Genomic DNA, 12,377 nt, shown 5'->3' with positions numbered 1-12,377 from the left:
ATATACTTTCTTACTAAGTGCACCCACAAATATTATATATTGTTTTTTTAGACAGATAGGGCTCAGGGGTGTGGAATTTTTTTTAAAAACTACTTGTCCAAGGGCTAAAGCGGGGGCCGAATCTACTTGTCCCTCATGACAATCTACTTGTCCCAATACAAAAAAATAGTTTTAATCAAAACTAGGGATGCACCGATATAGGTTTTTGGGTATCGAGTACAAGCACTGATATTTTGCTTTCGGTACTCGCCGATACCGAGTATCGGTGCTTCTGTTTGCCCGGGAAGCCTGCTCCATGCCATCAGGAAGCTGGGCAGCAGGTAATTACATGTTACCCAGCTTCCTCTTTGCCAGGGAAGCTGACTCCATGTTGTTTGGCCGGCTTGATTGTGATTGGCCAGGAAACCGGCTTCCCAGCCAATCAGCATCGAGCCAGCCAATCAGAAAACCGGGCAGTAAGTAATGGACTGATGGGCCGGGAAGAAGGCTTCCCAGCCAATCAGGAAACCGTGGGCGGGTCATTAGTCGCTGCCCCGCTTCCTGATTGCACAGGAAGCTGGCTCCATGTTCCCCTACGGCACTGCCGGTCAGAGGAAATCTTCCGCTGACCAGAAGTTCCAGTATTGGGGAAGATATCGGAGCATTTGGGCGAGTACAAGTACTTGCCCAAATATTCTGTATTGGTGCATCCCTAACCAAAGCTGTATTTGACTGTGCTAAATAGTGCTTCTCATTGGTCAGCGTGGTGGGGGAGTTGGGTTCTGGGAGAGGCCGGGCCAGATTTGATTGGGTAATTCCATTTTCCCATATTACTAGGGAAAGTGAGCTTGCTCTTTAAAGGAGAACTATGGGGTGAGTGATTTTCACTGAGCCTCATAGTTCGAGATGACGTGTGACAATGAAACTGTCACACGTCGGCTCTATAGATCAGGGAGTGAGAGAACACATACCGTAGCTCGCTCACTTCTCGATCCTGTCCCTGCAGAGAGCCGTAACTGTCACTCACGGCTCCCTGCAGGGATTCCCCGCTCTGATCCTCCAGTACTGAGTGGAGGAACGAACGGCGGAGGGGCGGGTACAGCTGGCTCTGCCTCTAGATAGTCAGAGCCAGCTGTCAATCACGCAGCTGGGTGGATCTCGACAGTAATGTCAGGATCCGTTTTGGGTGCGGCGGTCTCAGTATATAGTGAGCTGTAGCTCGCGGTATACTGAGCTTTGGGTCACGGGGGGACGCTAGTTTATGTCCTCCCGTGACCCTTAGGAGAACAATGTGTGAAAAACACTGACCCCATAGTTCTCCTTTAATGCACATTGTGCGCTTAGGAGAGTTCTGCTGCTTGGCTACCACAATATGGCACACAGTGGAATGGCGGCAGCACTCAACGCACACACACAATGTCCAATTTTATTCCTATCACATAGGGCTTAAAAATTCCTATGTGATAGTTAGGAGGTGACAGGTTCTCTCTATGGAACCTGCCCTCCAACACAGAACAGATGTTCTGTGCAGTATCTGACGGCTGAGACAGGTGGCGCTGTGATCACAGCGCCACGGTCTCAGTGAGCACACAGAGCAGACGAAGAATGTCCGTTCTTCGTCTGCTCTTCGGGCTCTATGGTGAGTTTGTGTGCCGTGGTCACGGCGGCGGTGACCGGACACAATAGCCGCCGATCCTTTCATACAAGTGATCTAATCAGATCACTTGTATAAAAACGAGCGGCGGCCCCACGCTGTACATTTAGCTATGCTTGTCTGGAGCAGGGCTAAATGTAAACAAAAATACTCGCCCGGTGCCCGAAACTGCATGTCCCGAGCGTCGGGAATTCCACAGCCCTGAGTGCTATATATTTATATCACATATGTGGGCCTAAGACCTCACTTAGGATGAATAAAACATTAACAAAAATTAGGAAAACACGTAACGAAAACACCTTATCCCCAGTTTTGATTTTTTTTCTCTAATAGCTAATAGTGGTCACCTGGCATAAAATGTCATTGTCAACAAGTGTCACACTCAGTGACAGCGACATACATTGAACATCAACGTTGAGAAGGTTCAATAAAAAAATTAATCCCTTAGGTAGCAATCATTGTGAATGAATCTCACTATGACTGCTTGATAATTTAATTAAATTTTTATTATTATTAGGCTGCTGCAAACTTAGGATCAGCCAATGTTAGCCTTAGTGACACTGATCCTTATATGCTGATCCCGTAGTATTTCAGGATCAGAGGTCACTAAAGGCTTCTGGTCATTCCCAGAACGATCAGAAGGCTAAAACATGGTTTGAACATAGAAACATATAGCTAAAGGTTTCTATGCAGAAACATTGTAGCAAAAAGCCAGCACACATCAGGATTTCCCGATCTGTACCGGCTGTCAAACAGTGACAGCAAGTGCGGTAAATACCGCACTGCTATCACGGTCAAGCACCCGATTCCTAAAAGGGATTGGGTGTCAGAAAAAGCTTAAAGTGATATTAAACCCTCAGATTTTTTAACATAAAACAATACTGTAATGTGTGCCTTACTGTAATCCATGGTAGTTTCCCTTCTCTTTGCTGCTCTTCCTTTTAAATCTGTATCTGTTCTCATGCTGGGGCAGAACTTCTGTTTTGCAGCAGACTGCCTTGTCTCTGAAATGGATACATGGTGTCTGTCTGTAGGTTTGCAACCTGAGCCAGCACTACAGGAAGAGGCCCTGAGCTGCAAAGGGAAGTTCTCCCCAAGCATGAGAAGACATGAGGATTTAAAAGGAAGAGCAGCAAAGAGAAGGGAAACAACCATGGATTACAGTAAGGCACACATTACAGTATTGGTTTATGTTAAAAAAATCTGAGGGTTTAATGTCACTTTAAGATTCTCAGCGGTTACCGGCATTACAGAAACCCAAATACCTGATCGCGAACAGTGTACGTGAGCAGTCATTTGACCACTTAGTGACGGGGACGTACAGTGTACATCTCCCGTCACGCAGAGGTTAGTATTCATGGGAAGCCTACTTCTTTATTGCTTACATTCTGTAAAGGGACTACAAGAGAACGGGTTCATACATTGACAGTGTACATCTCCTGTCACAAAGGGGTTAATGAAGTGTCATTATGTTACACTTCAACAAAGTTAAAACACAAAAAAAATATTAACAGTGCCCTTGAACAGCGCTGAAACAGCACAAAGCACCACCAAAACCACCGACCCACCCACAGCGGACACTAGTCCGCTCAGGAAAAAGCTTTGAGCTACATGAACAGCCATTAAGACTGTGACTAGATATTGGTCATATGGGGAGAAATGTGTGCAGGCCAGGGGTATGCTCCACTTTGGCTGTTGGGTTCGCTTTAAAGATGTTGTCTAGCAAGAAAATAAAGAAGTCTGAAAAAAAACGATACACAATTTAGACCGAATACTTGCTCTTGCATTTAGTTCTATGCTTTGTGTGTTGTTCTCAAGGCTGCAGCTTTCGTGGTAAGGTCACATGACACATACTTTAAAACACAACTTCACATAAAAACAGAATACAATTTTACCCAGAGAAGCAATTACTGGAGCAGAATATTTCATCTTCAAGACTGTAAATAAACTAGATAATAATAGAATTTTGACAGTAAGATATAATTACTTTTGCTCTATAAGCAAAACGTGTAAATGTTTACAACTCCGCAGACTACAAATTGCCATGTTACATAAAGCAAATTACAAAAGGAAAACTAATTATCTTAACAGTACTTGAAATGTAATCTGTCATGATTTGTTGAGTCTATAAAAAAAACAGTCTAGAGTCTGAATTTCTGAGAATCCAATCCGAAATGCTGAAAAGGTCTGCAAATGTCTGAAAAGCCAATCGGAAATGCAGATGTGATGACTTAAATTCAATCATGTGGAAAAATCAGGGGCAGACCATCGATGTGTTGATTATTATCATATGAACTGGGAGTAAAATATCAATTCAGGGCTATTGTGAGCAGGTACCCACTTGTACTTAAATAACTGCTCGTTTTGGTCTAGGGCAAGGGTGGGCAACTCCGGCCCGCCAGCTGTTGTGGAACTACAACTCCCATGACGCATTGCAAGACTGAAAGTTACAGGCATGACTCCCAGAGGCATGTTGGGATTTGTAGCTAAAGCACAGTTGGAGGGCTGGAGTTGCCCACCCCTTGTCTACGGGCCAAAATAAAGAACATATACTCACCTGATCCTCAGTCCTGCGGCGACGACCACTCACCTCTGTCGCCCTCTGCTCCGGCTGTAGTATGTCCCTCAGCCTCCTCACATCTAATGCAAGTGAATGTACTGCATTAGATGTGATGAAATCACAGGTCCTTAGACCGCCAAAGCCCATGGGAAAAGAGGCTGTGGGGACTGGTCTAGCAACCATTTAGGAACGAGGACCAGGTGAATATATATTTTTTTTAATTCCCTTTTTTGAGAAAAAATGAGCAGTTAACCCTTGCACTGCAGGGGTAGTCCCACAGCAACAATGTTCTGACAACTTAAAGGAGAACTATGGGTTTAGGGCTTTTCCCCAGAGTTCTCCTAAGGGTAGCGGGAGGACACAAACTAGCGTCCTCCCGTCACCCTAAGCTCAGCATACCGTGAGCTAAAGCTCGCGGCATACTGAGACGCCGCAGTATACCGCGAGCTACAGCTCGCGGTAAACTGAGACGCCGCAGCTGAAACGGATCCCGACAATTATGTCTGGATCCGCCCAGCTGCGTGAGTGACAGCTGGCTCTGCCTATCTATCGAGAAGTGAGCGAGCGCCGGTATGTGTTTGCTCAATTTACAATCTACCGAGCCGACCTGTGACAGTTTCATTGTCACAGGTCGGCTAGAACTATGAGGTGAGTGAAAAGCACTCACCTCATAGTTCTCCTTTAAGTAAAACTGAAGCCAAAACTTTAGGTTTTGATAGAGTAAGTTAGTGTAAAAACCTCTGTCAGCTTCTTCTTTTTTTTTGCCATCTGTGTCCCATTGGAGAGACTTCTATTCACTTCCTTTCTGATAACCACAATGGGAAGTTGTAGAAAATAGAGGAAAGCCCTTAAAGTGAGGGAAATCCCTGGTAGTCAGCAAGGTCACCTGAACTAGTGTCCCTAATGGACGACATCTCTGCCTGTTCTGGCAAAATGTAAGATTTTCTTTTACGTTCACTGATAAAGGTCACTTAGACAAATAGGATGCATCCCCCTATCGGGGACACAAACAACAAAGTCTGACAGGTGTTCCAATTTCACTACAATCTATCCAAAGCTAAAAAAAAGTTTGGGCTTCAGCTGCACGCCAATACTACTACAAACTGTAAAAAGTCCCTTTAAAGATTCTGCAAGTGCACAAAAATACCTGTTGATCCTGCAGAAGTACCCCTAGCTCCTAATTCCTGGTGTGGGCTGACAACACACAGTATTTTTGTAAAGTGAGTGGTCTTAGCCCTGCCCAGTTGCAAATAACCCTGACCACTAATGGTCACTATGTTGCCTTGAGGAAGAGACCCTGCTTGCCCCCAAAACATTGGCTTTTTTTGACTAATGTGGCACTCAATAATCGCGAGTACTTTTGCATCTTCAAGTACTGAGCACTGGTGACTTTTTATTATTTGCTTCTGCGGATATACACGGTGCCATCTGTGATTGTTACTACTAGCACCACCATATTCAATCTGGTCACAGCACACTATGGTCGCAGTTGGCATCTTCACCCTACCCATTTGTCTTTTGCCAAACAACTCAAACCCTCCCCATATCCTATTCTCCACAGCACAGACACCAAATATTCTGTAGTCCTAGACAACTATGAGGGCTAATTAGACTCTTTGTGATAACACAGGAAGTATGCAGAAGATACAGGAGAGGTCTGAATTTCTGACACAATCAACAAGTCTTTTTTTGTACTTGAACTGATATAACTAAAGCTTTTAACCCACCACAGATCAAAAGGTAGCAAAGAATAGTTTATGGTTAGGGTTTACATTCCATTTAAGACTGGGTGGTGTCTAAAATATGTGGACTGACACAGACTTTGTTCCACCTGCTCAAAAACAATCTGCAAACTACTGAGCTGACATAATGATCCGCTGACAGGCTCCATCTTAATAGAAATCCTGAGTCTTTGAGGCTGAAGCTGTGCCAATTTGCTGCTTGCCTAAAAAAAGACAGAGGTCTCCAAAACAGCTGATCTTGGTGGTCTGTGTTAAAGGGAACCTGTCCTGGAAGAAATACAGGAGCGGTCGTTGATGGCCTCCTTTGAAAAATGTTTGTTTTCTGCATGTGTCTGGCTTTACTACTTTCAACTAACAGACTTAAAACAAGCACGCTATAATTGAATGTGAGAGAAATGCCAGCATTCCTTTTTTCTATGTATGACACAGCATTGAAGCCAACGAATCAGCATGGTAGTAAGGGAATGGATGTTCCCAAAAGGAGAGCTCAGCAATGGCAACCTACACCATTCCTTTATTATAAAATCTACTTTAATGGGAAGGTAAGAGCTGAACATTAGTCTTCTCCTTAACACATTTTCCAGGGATTACTGGATTTTTTTCTTTGCGTTCTCATTGTCAGAGCAGAAGTGTCAGCGCTGATAATAGACACTCAAATTGTCATATAACAAATGATTACATGATACAAATTTAAAAGCTTTGTTAACTGACAGGTTCAATCTCATTAGGGAGACTGGACTGAATGTCAGGTCTGAGTTAATGAAGGTGACAATTTAGCCTCCATAGGGAGCTTTATAGCCTGACACTAGGCTGACATTTTGTTCAGACAGGGAGAGAAAATAACAAAAAAGAATACACACTGTGAGGCAATGACTGGCAACATTGTAAACAGTGTATATATTTCCCTTAGGTTTCTCACCTCCACATGGGGGTGTATTCATAAACAATTGCGAATTGAGGCAAAAACTAATGTTATTAGCATAGTTTATTTCCAGGTCAAATGTAAGATCAGGAAAATATTGAATTATGGCCTACATGGAGCTGAGGAGGACAGGAAATGAATACATATTTCCTATGGTCCTCAGCTCTGTCTAGTGTCCATCATGTGGTATTTTCCTGATGTTTCATACTAATGCAAAAATATGCACGCTTGCAGAGCTGTTTGCAATAGGGACTGGGTTAGGATTGCACTTGCATGTCTGACTATTTCACATCTATGGCTAGACAATAACAGAGATGGTCCTTACCTTTGAGTCCAAGTGTCCGGACTTAAACCACGCTCAATGGCTGCGTTTTCTGCAGGTAGCCCAAATGCATCCCAGCCCATTGGGTTAATGACCTGAACAATACGGAAAAGGCATATTACACTTTCTCACCAAGTGGCATATACAGTACATGCATAAGAAGGAAACATTATAAAACACTATAAAACAGAACTTCACACACAATTTCAACTGAATAAATTAGAACATTTACAAAGTCAACTGCCTTTGGTGTTGTCATGGCAATAAGCTCTAAAGAAATAATTTATAATAAAAAAAAGCGTGAACTCTTCTACTTCATATATAAAGAACGGTATTATGCTTTAATAAAACATTACTAAGCTGTAAGGTTCTTTTTTGTCTGTGACAGGTTCTGCTGTCTTCCAAGCACCAATTTTGTCACCCGTTTGAAAAGGGCAGGTGATGTCATGGCTTGCACACAAACACAAATCTAGTTTAGTGAAACCAGACGCCAGCTGGGCTTCCTTGCACATACAAAACAACCGATATTCTCAACTAAACTAAATTAGTGATTATAGACAAGACTACTTTGCTTAACAAGATCAATATTTGCTTCCATTTGATAAGACAGAAAAACAACCCTAATATCTTTACTGTCCTAAATGTTTAATAAAAAGAATACAACTCTCCGTTAACTCGTTAATTCAATATAATATGGGCTCAAATTATGTAGCGCAAAGGACTTAAAGCTGAACTCTGGGGAAATTAAAAAACTACCATTGCACAGGGGCTCCCTCCTCCCTGCAAGTTAAAGTGATAAAGGCAAAAGGTTTTTAAGCTGATTAAATTACTTACCTAGCATGCTGCTCCTTAAAAGGAGAACTATGAGGTGAGTGAAAATCACTCAACCTCATTAGTTCGAGCCGACATGTGACAATGAAACTGTCACACGACGGCTCAATATAAGTGAATGAACACATACTGTTGCTCACTCACTTTTCGATCATCTTCCTGCAGAGAGCGGTGACTGTCAGTCACGACTCCCTGCAGAGATTCCCCCCTCCCCTCCTCCAGCTCTGACTGGCGGAACGGACAGGGAGGGGGCGGGTACAGCTGGTTCTGCCTCTAGATAGGCAGAGCCAGGTGTCACTCTCGCAGCTGGGTGGATCTCGACAGTAATGTCGGGATCCGTCCTGGCTGAGGCGGTCTCAGTATACCGCAAGCTATAGCTCGCGATATCCTGAGCTTTGGGTCACGGGAGGACGCTAGTTTATGTCCTCCCGTGACACTTAGGAGAACTATGGGGAAAAACACTGACCCCATAGTTCTCTTTTAATGTTGAAAAGGTCTAATTTCCTGCAGAATCAGCTGGTCCCCTGAGCACTGGCCCTAATATCCTATTTTAGGGTGGTTCCTTTCCCTTGCAGGGTCCTAAGGAGCCACCCGTCTGTATGTTAGTAGGTTTGGCAATGAAAGTCACTCCTCCGTTCCCTGCTCCTCTCTCCAAGCTAGTAGATGGACAGCTGCTGAAGACTGTGCTGTCCCTTGTGATCTTCTACTGGGTAGGACGTTCATGGACGCTAAGCAGAGAGAGTTGGAGCAAGCTGTTCAGAATCATGATGACTGCAAGGGCTTGAGCAAAAATATAAAGAAATACTTTGCTGGGCAATGTATATTTCTTTGATCTGGATTCATTATTGAAAAAAGTTTGAGAGTTTAATACCACTTTAAATGCTCGCTTTTGCCTAGGGTACCAATATTAAGCACTTTTAGTTACCCTCGCCATACAACTAGTACCCCGAAGCCACTTCTCTTCGGCACTCCGCCATCATCATGAACAATGCAGCACCAGCAGTCTTGCAGTGTAAGTGAGAATACAGAGGGCCCACCCACAACCCAGAGTGTTGGAGGGAATAGGAGAGTGTTGCCTGCCTGGGGAGTGAAGGATAAGTTAAAATATTTTTTTGTACTTTACTGCAAGTACAGAAAAATACTTGTTGGTCCTGCTAGAAATCCAGTGAGCTCCTAACTTCCTGTGGTAAGCTGACAACCCTGCCTCTGCTGCCTTGAAATCCCCAAAAGTGTTGTCGGCCCTGGCCAGTTCTCTGCTGCACTACAGAACACCTCCTCATCTCCATAACATATAAGAAAGGTCTTCTGTAGGTGTGCGTATGGGGACTGGACAGAAGGAATTGCTTAACACATAATTTACATATGCAAAACAGATTCCATGGGATGCAAAAAAATCACATAACAAATCTGTTGCGGCAGCCAGTTTGATAGCTCTGACACAGATAATAAACGACCACAATCTGAAAGTTTACAGTGCTTTAGGCTAAATTTATCTGGAAGAGCTGACAACACTTTATCTCATTGTATTTGAACACGGTAGCTATTTTAGCTTTTATTTTCTCTTTTATAATCCCAAATGCTCAAGACTGTTTGAAAGCATTACCAGCGACCATCTGAGAACTATTCATTCCTGGCTTGTTAGTTTTATGCTATAACAAAAGAACTGCAAATCCTTCACCTTGCTGACCATGCCAGCAAAGATTATGTAATGAAGCAATTTCTTAATTTTTTTTTTTTTGCTGGCTCTTAGGAAGAGTAACAAAATGAAGCTATTTCTGTTTTGTTAAATCCCTCTTCACCAAATCAGCTTAAAGGTCACAGTGCGGTCTCTGAGCTGCTTAATCTCCATCAAATATGACTGGAATTTGGTATAAAATTGGACGACATAAGCAAAACTCATTGATAAGTTGATATAAATAAAAAGTTCCCATCCTCAGTAAAGTGGGAAAACATCTTGGAAGAAAGTGTACTTTGAGGGTATAAACAGATGCCCATATATCATATACCGCTAATTATGACATCTGCCCACCAGTTTTTGCTTGATGCTAATGAGTTGCATGGCCCACTGGCTTTTTATGTCGCTCATGGACTCTGGTAGAGCTCTCAAGACTTGAGTTCCCAGGTCAACCCACCAGACCTAAACAAAAATGTAAGTTTACCAGTTCTTAGATGTGGTGGCTGCATTAGTTGTCTTTTTTCAGACTAAAACATTTCCTTTATTTTCACCCACTGATCCTGACAGTAACGCACTTTCTGCCCTAAGGTGACAACACTATTTTATCTATGTAAAAGTATTATTGTATCCCTAGGCTGCTGGCTCCACAGACGAACTACCGAACACGTCTCCTCGCAGAGGGAAACTGGGCAGGGCTGATAACACTGCTTGAGATAACATCGCAGAGACTACAGGAACTTAGAACCTTACTGGAGTTATGGTAAAGTCAACAGGTATTTAATTGCACTTATCAAACAGACATAACAAAACAATTCCAATGGTATATCGAATAGACCAAAAGGAAGCAAAAAAGCGAAGTGTGTTGTTAGGGTTTACATGTGTTTTAAGTTCCTTTAAACAAAGTCCATAAGAGCAGCGAGCCAAAGGAAATAGACTCCGCTGTAAAGGGAGCCAAAGCCAGGAACTAACATAACATAGTAACATAGTATTTGAGGTTGAATAAAGACACAGGTCCATCAAGTCCAACCTATTGCGTGTATGCATGTGCATCTACAAGTGTATGAGTTCATGTGTGATCTTATTCTTATGTGTACCTGTACCCCTGTATGTTACAGTTCTGAGGAAATCGTCCAAACGTTTTTTGAATGATTCCACACTCACAGCTGAAATCACTGCTTGTGGCAGCGAGTTCCAGACCCTAACCGCTCTAACTGAGAAGAACCCCCCACGCCCCTTGTGCTGAAATCTTTTCTCCACCAATTTTAGGTGGTGGTCTTTGTTTTGGAGTTTACCGTAAAATGTTTATTGCTGATGTTGCTATCCCCGTTGAACATCTTGTACATCAGAATCATATCCCCCCTTAATGTGCTTACATCCAGCATGAACATGTTTAAATTTAGTAAGCTTGCCTCATAGCTTTGATCCTCCATCCCCTTAATTAGTCTGGTTGCCCTTCTCTGGACTCTTTCCAGCTCAAGGACATCCTTTCTGTGGATTGGTGACCAAAACTGAACCGCATACACCAGATGAGGTCGAACCAGCGATCTACAAAGTGGCATAATTATAGATTTGTCTCTACAGTGCATTCCCTTTTTAATACAAGACAGTACTCTGCTGGCTTTGTTTACCGCAGCCTGGCATTGCAAGCTGTTATTCAATCTGTGGTCTACTATGACCCCCAAATCTTTTTCCATTTCTGACTTCCCTAGTGGAGTTTCCATTAATGTGTAATCCGCTTGCCTATTTCTAACTACAAAGTGCATTACTTTACATTTATCGACATTAAACCTCATCTGCCATGTAGTTGCCTACTCACCTATTTTATCCAGGTCCTCCTGTAATGTAGTGTCTAATTCCGTGTCTATTACCCTCCTGATTTTAGTATCATCAGCAAACACGGAAACATGGCTATTCAGCACTCCCCGATATCGTTAATAAACAGGTTGAATAGCATGAACCTAGCCCAATCTGAAAAAGAGCCATTTATTGATACCCTCTGGACAGGTTCCTGTAGCCACAGGGGTATGGAATTCCTATCGCCTGACACCCGGGACATGCAGTTTCAGGCGCCGGTCGAGTCGTTTTTTTGTACACTTAGCCCCGCTCCGGACAAGCAGAGCTAAGTGTACAGTGTGGAGCCGCCACTCGTTTTCAAGTGATATGATCACTTGTATGAAACGAGAAGCGGCGATTCTGTCCACACAGCGCCACCTGTCTCAGCTGTCAGGAACCATAAAGGGAACCTGTCACCTCCAAACTATCACTTAGAGGATTTTAAATCCTTATGTGATAGGAATAAAATTAGGTGGGGGAAAAAGAAGTAAAAAATAATAAAAATTAAAAAAAGTTATGAAAAAGTAAAAAATAATTAATTATATATAAAAAAAAAGGTGAAAATGTAAATTATAAAATAAAAAAAATGAAAACCAAACCTGCTGCCCCCGCCATCTGCATGTAAATAAACGCACACATAGGACATTGTGTGTGTGCGTTGTGTGCTGCTGCCATTTCACTGTGCCATATTGTGGTAGCGAGGCAGCAGAACTCTCCCACACGCGCAATGTGCATTAAAGGGCAAGTTCACTTTCCCAGGTAATATGGGAAAATGGAATTACCCAATCAAATCTGGCCCCCATCTCTCCCAAAACCCCCCACCCCCCGGCTATACTTACCTTTTCGGCAAACAGTCCTT

General features: G+C 43.0%; 1 protein-coding gene across 1 annotated transcript in view; it reads right to left on the bottom strand.

Annotated features, from left to right (window-relative positions):
• LARS2 (leucyl-tRNA synthetase 2, mitochondrial) overlaps positions 1 to 12,377 on the bottom strand; it is a 146,180-nt gene that overhangs the window by 112,615 nt on the left and 21,188 nt on the right. The window contains exon 5 of the mRNA XM_018565390.1: positions 7,183 to 7,274. Within this exon, the coding sequence (XP_018420892.1) occupies positions 7,183 to 7,274 (92 nt within the window). The remainder of the gene's footprint in view (positions 1 to 7,182; positions 7,275 to 12,377) is intronic.

The sequence above is a fragment of the Nanorana parkeri genome, unplaced genomic scaffold (assembly GCF_000935625.1).
Source record: "Nanorana parkeri isolate BGI_ZX_2015 unplaced genomic scaffold, ASM93562v1 scaffold840, whole genome shotgun sequence".
NCBI classification, from domain to species: domain Eukaryota; kingdom Metazoa; phylum Chordata; class Amphibia; order Anura; family Dicroglossidae; genus Nanorana; species Nanorana parkeri.
The sequence above is the reverse complement of the archived record's forward strand: the minus strand, read 5'-3'. Positions and strand labels throughout refer to the sequence as shown.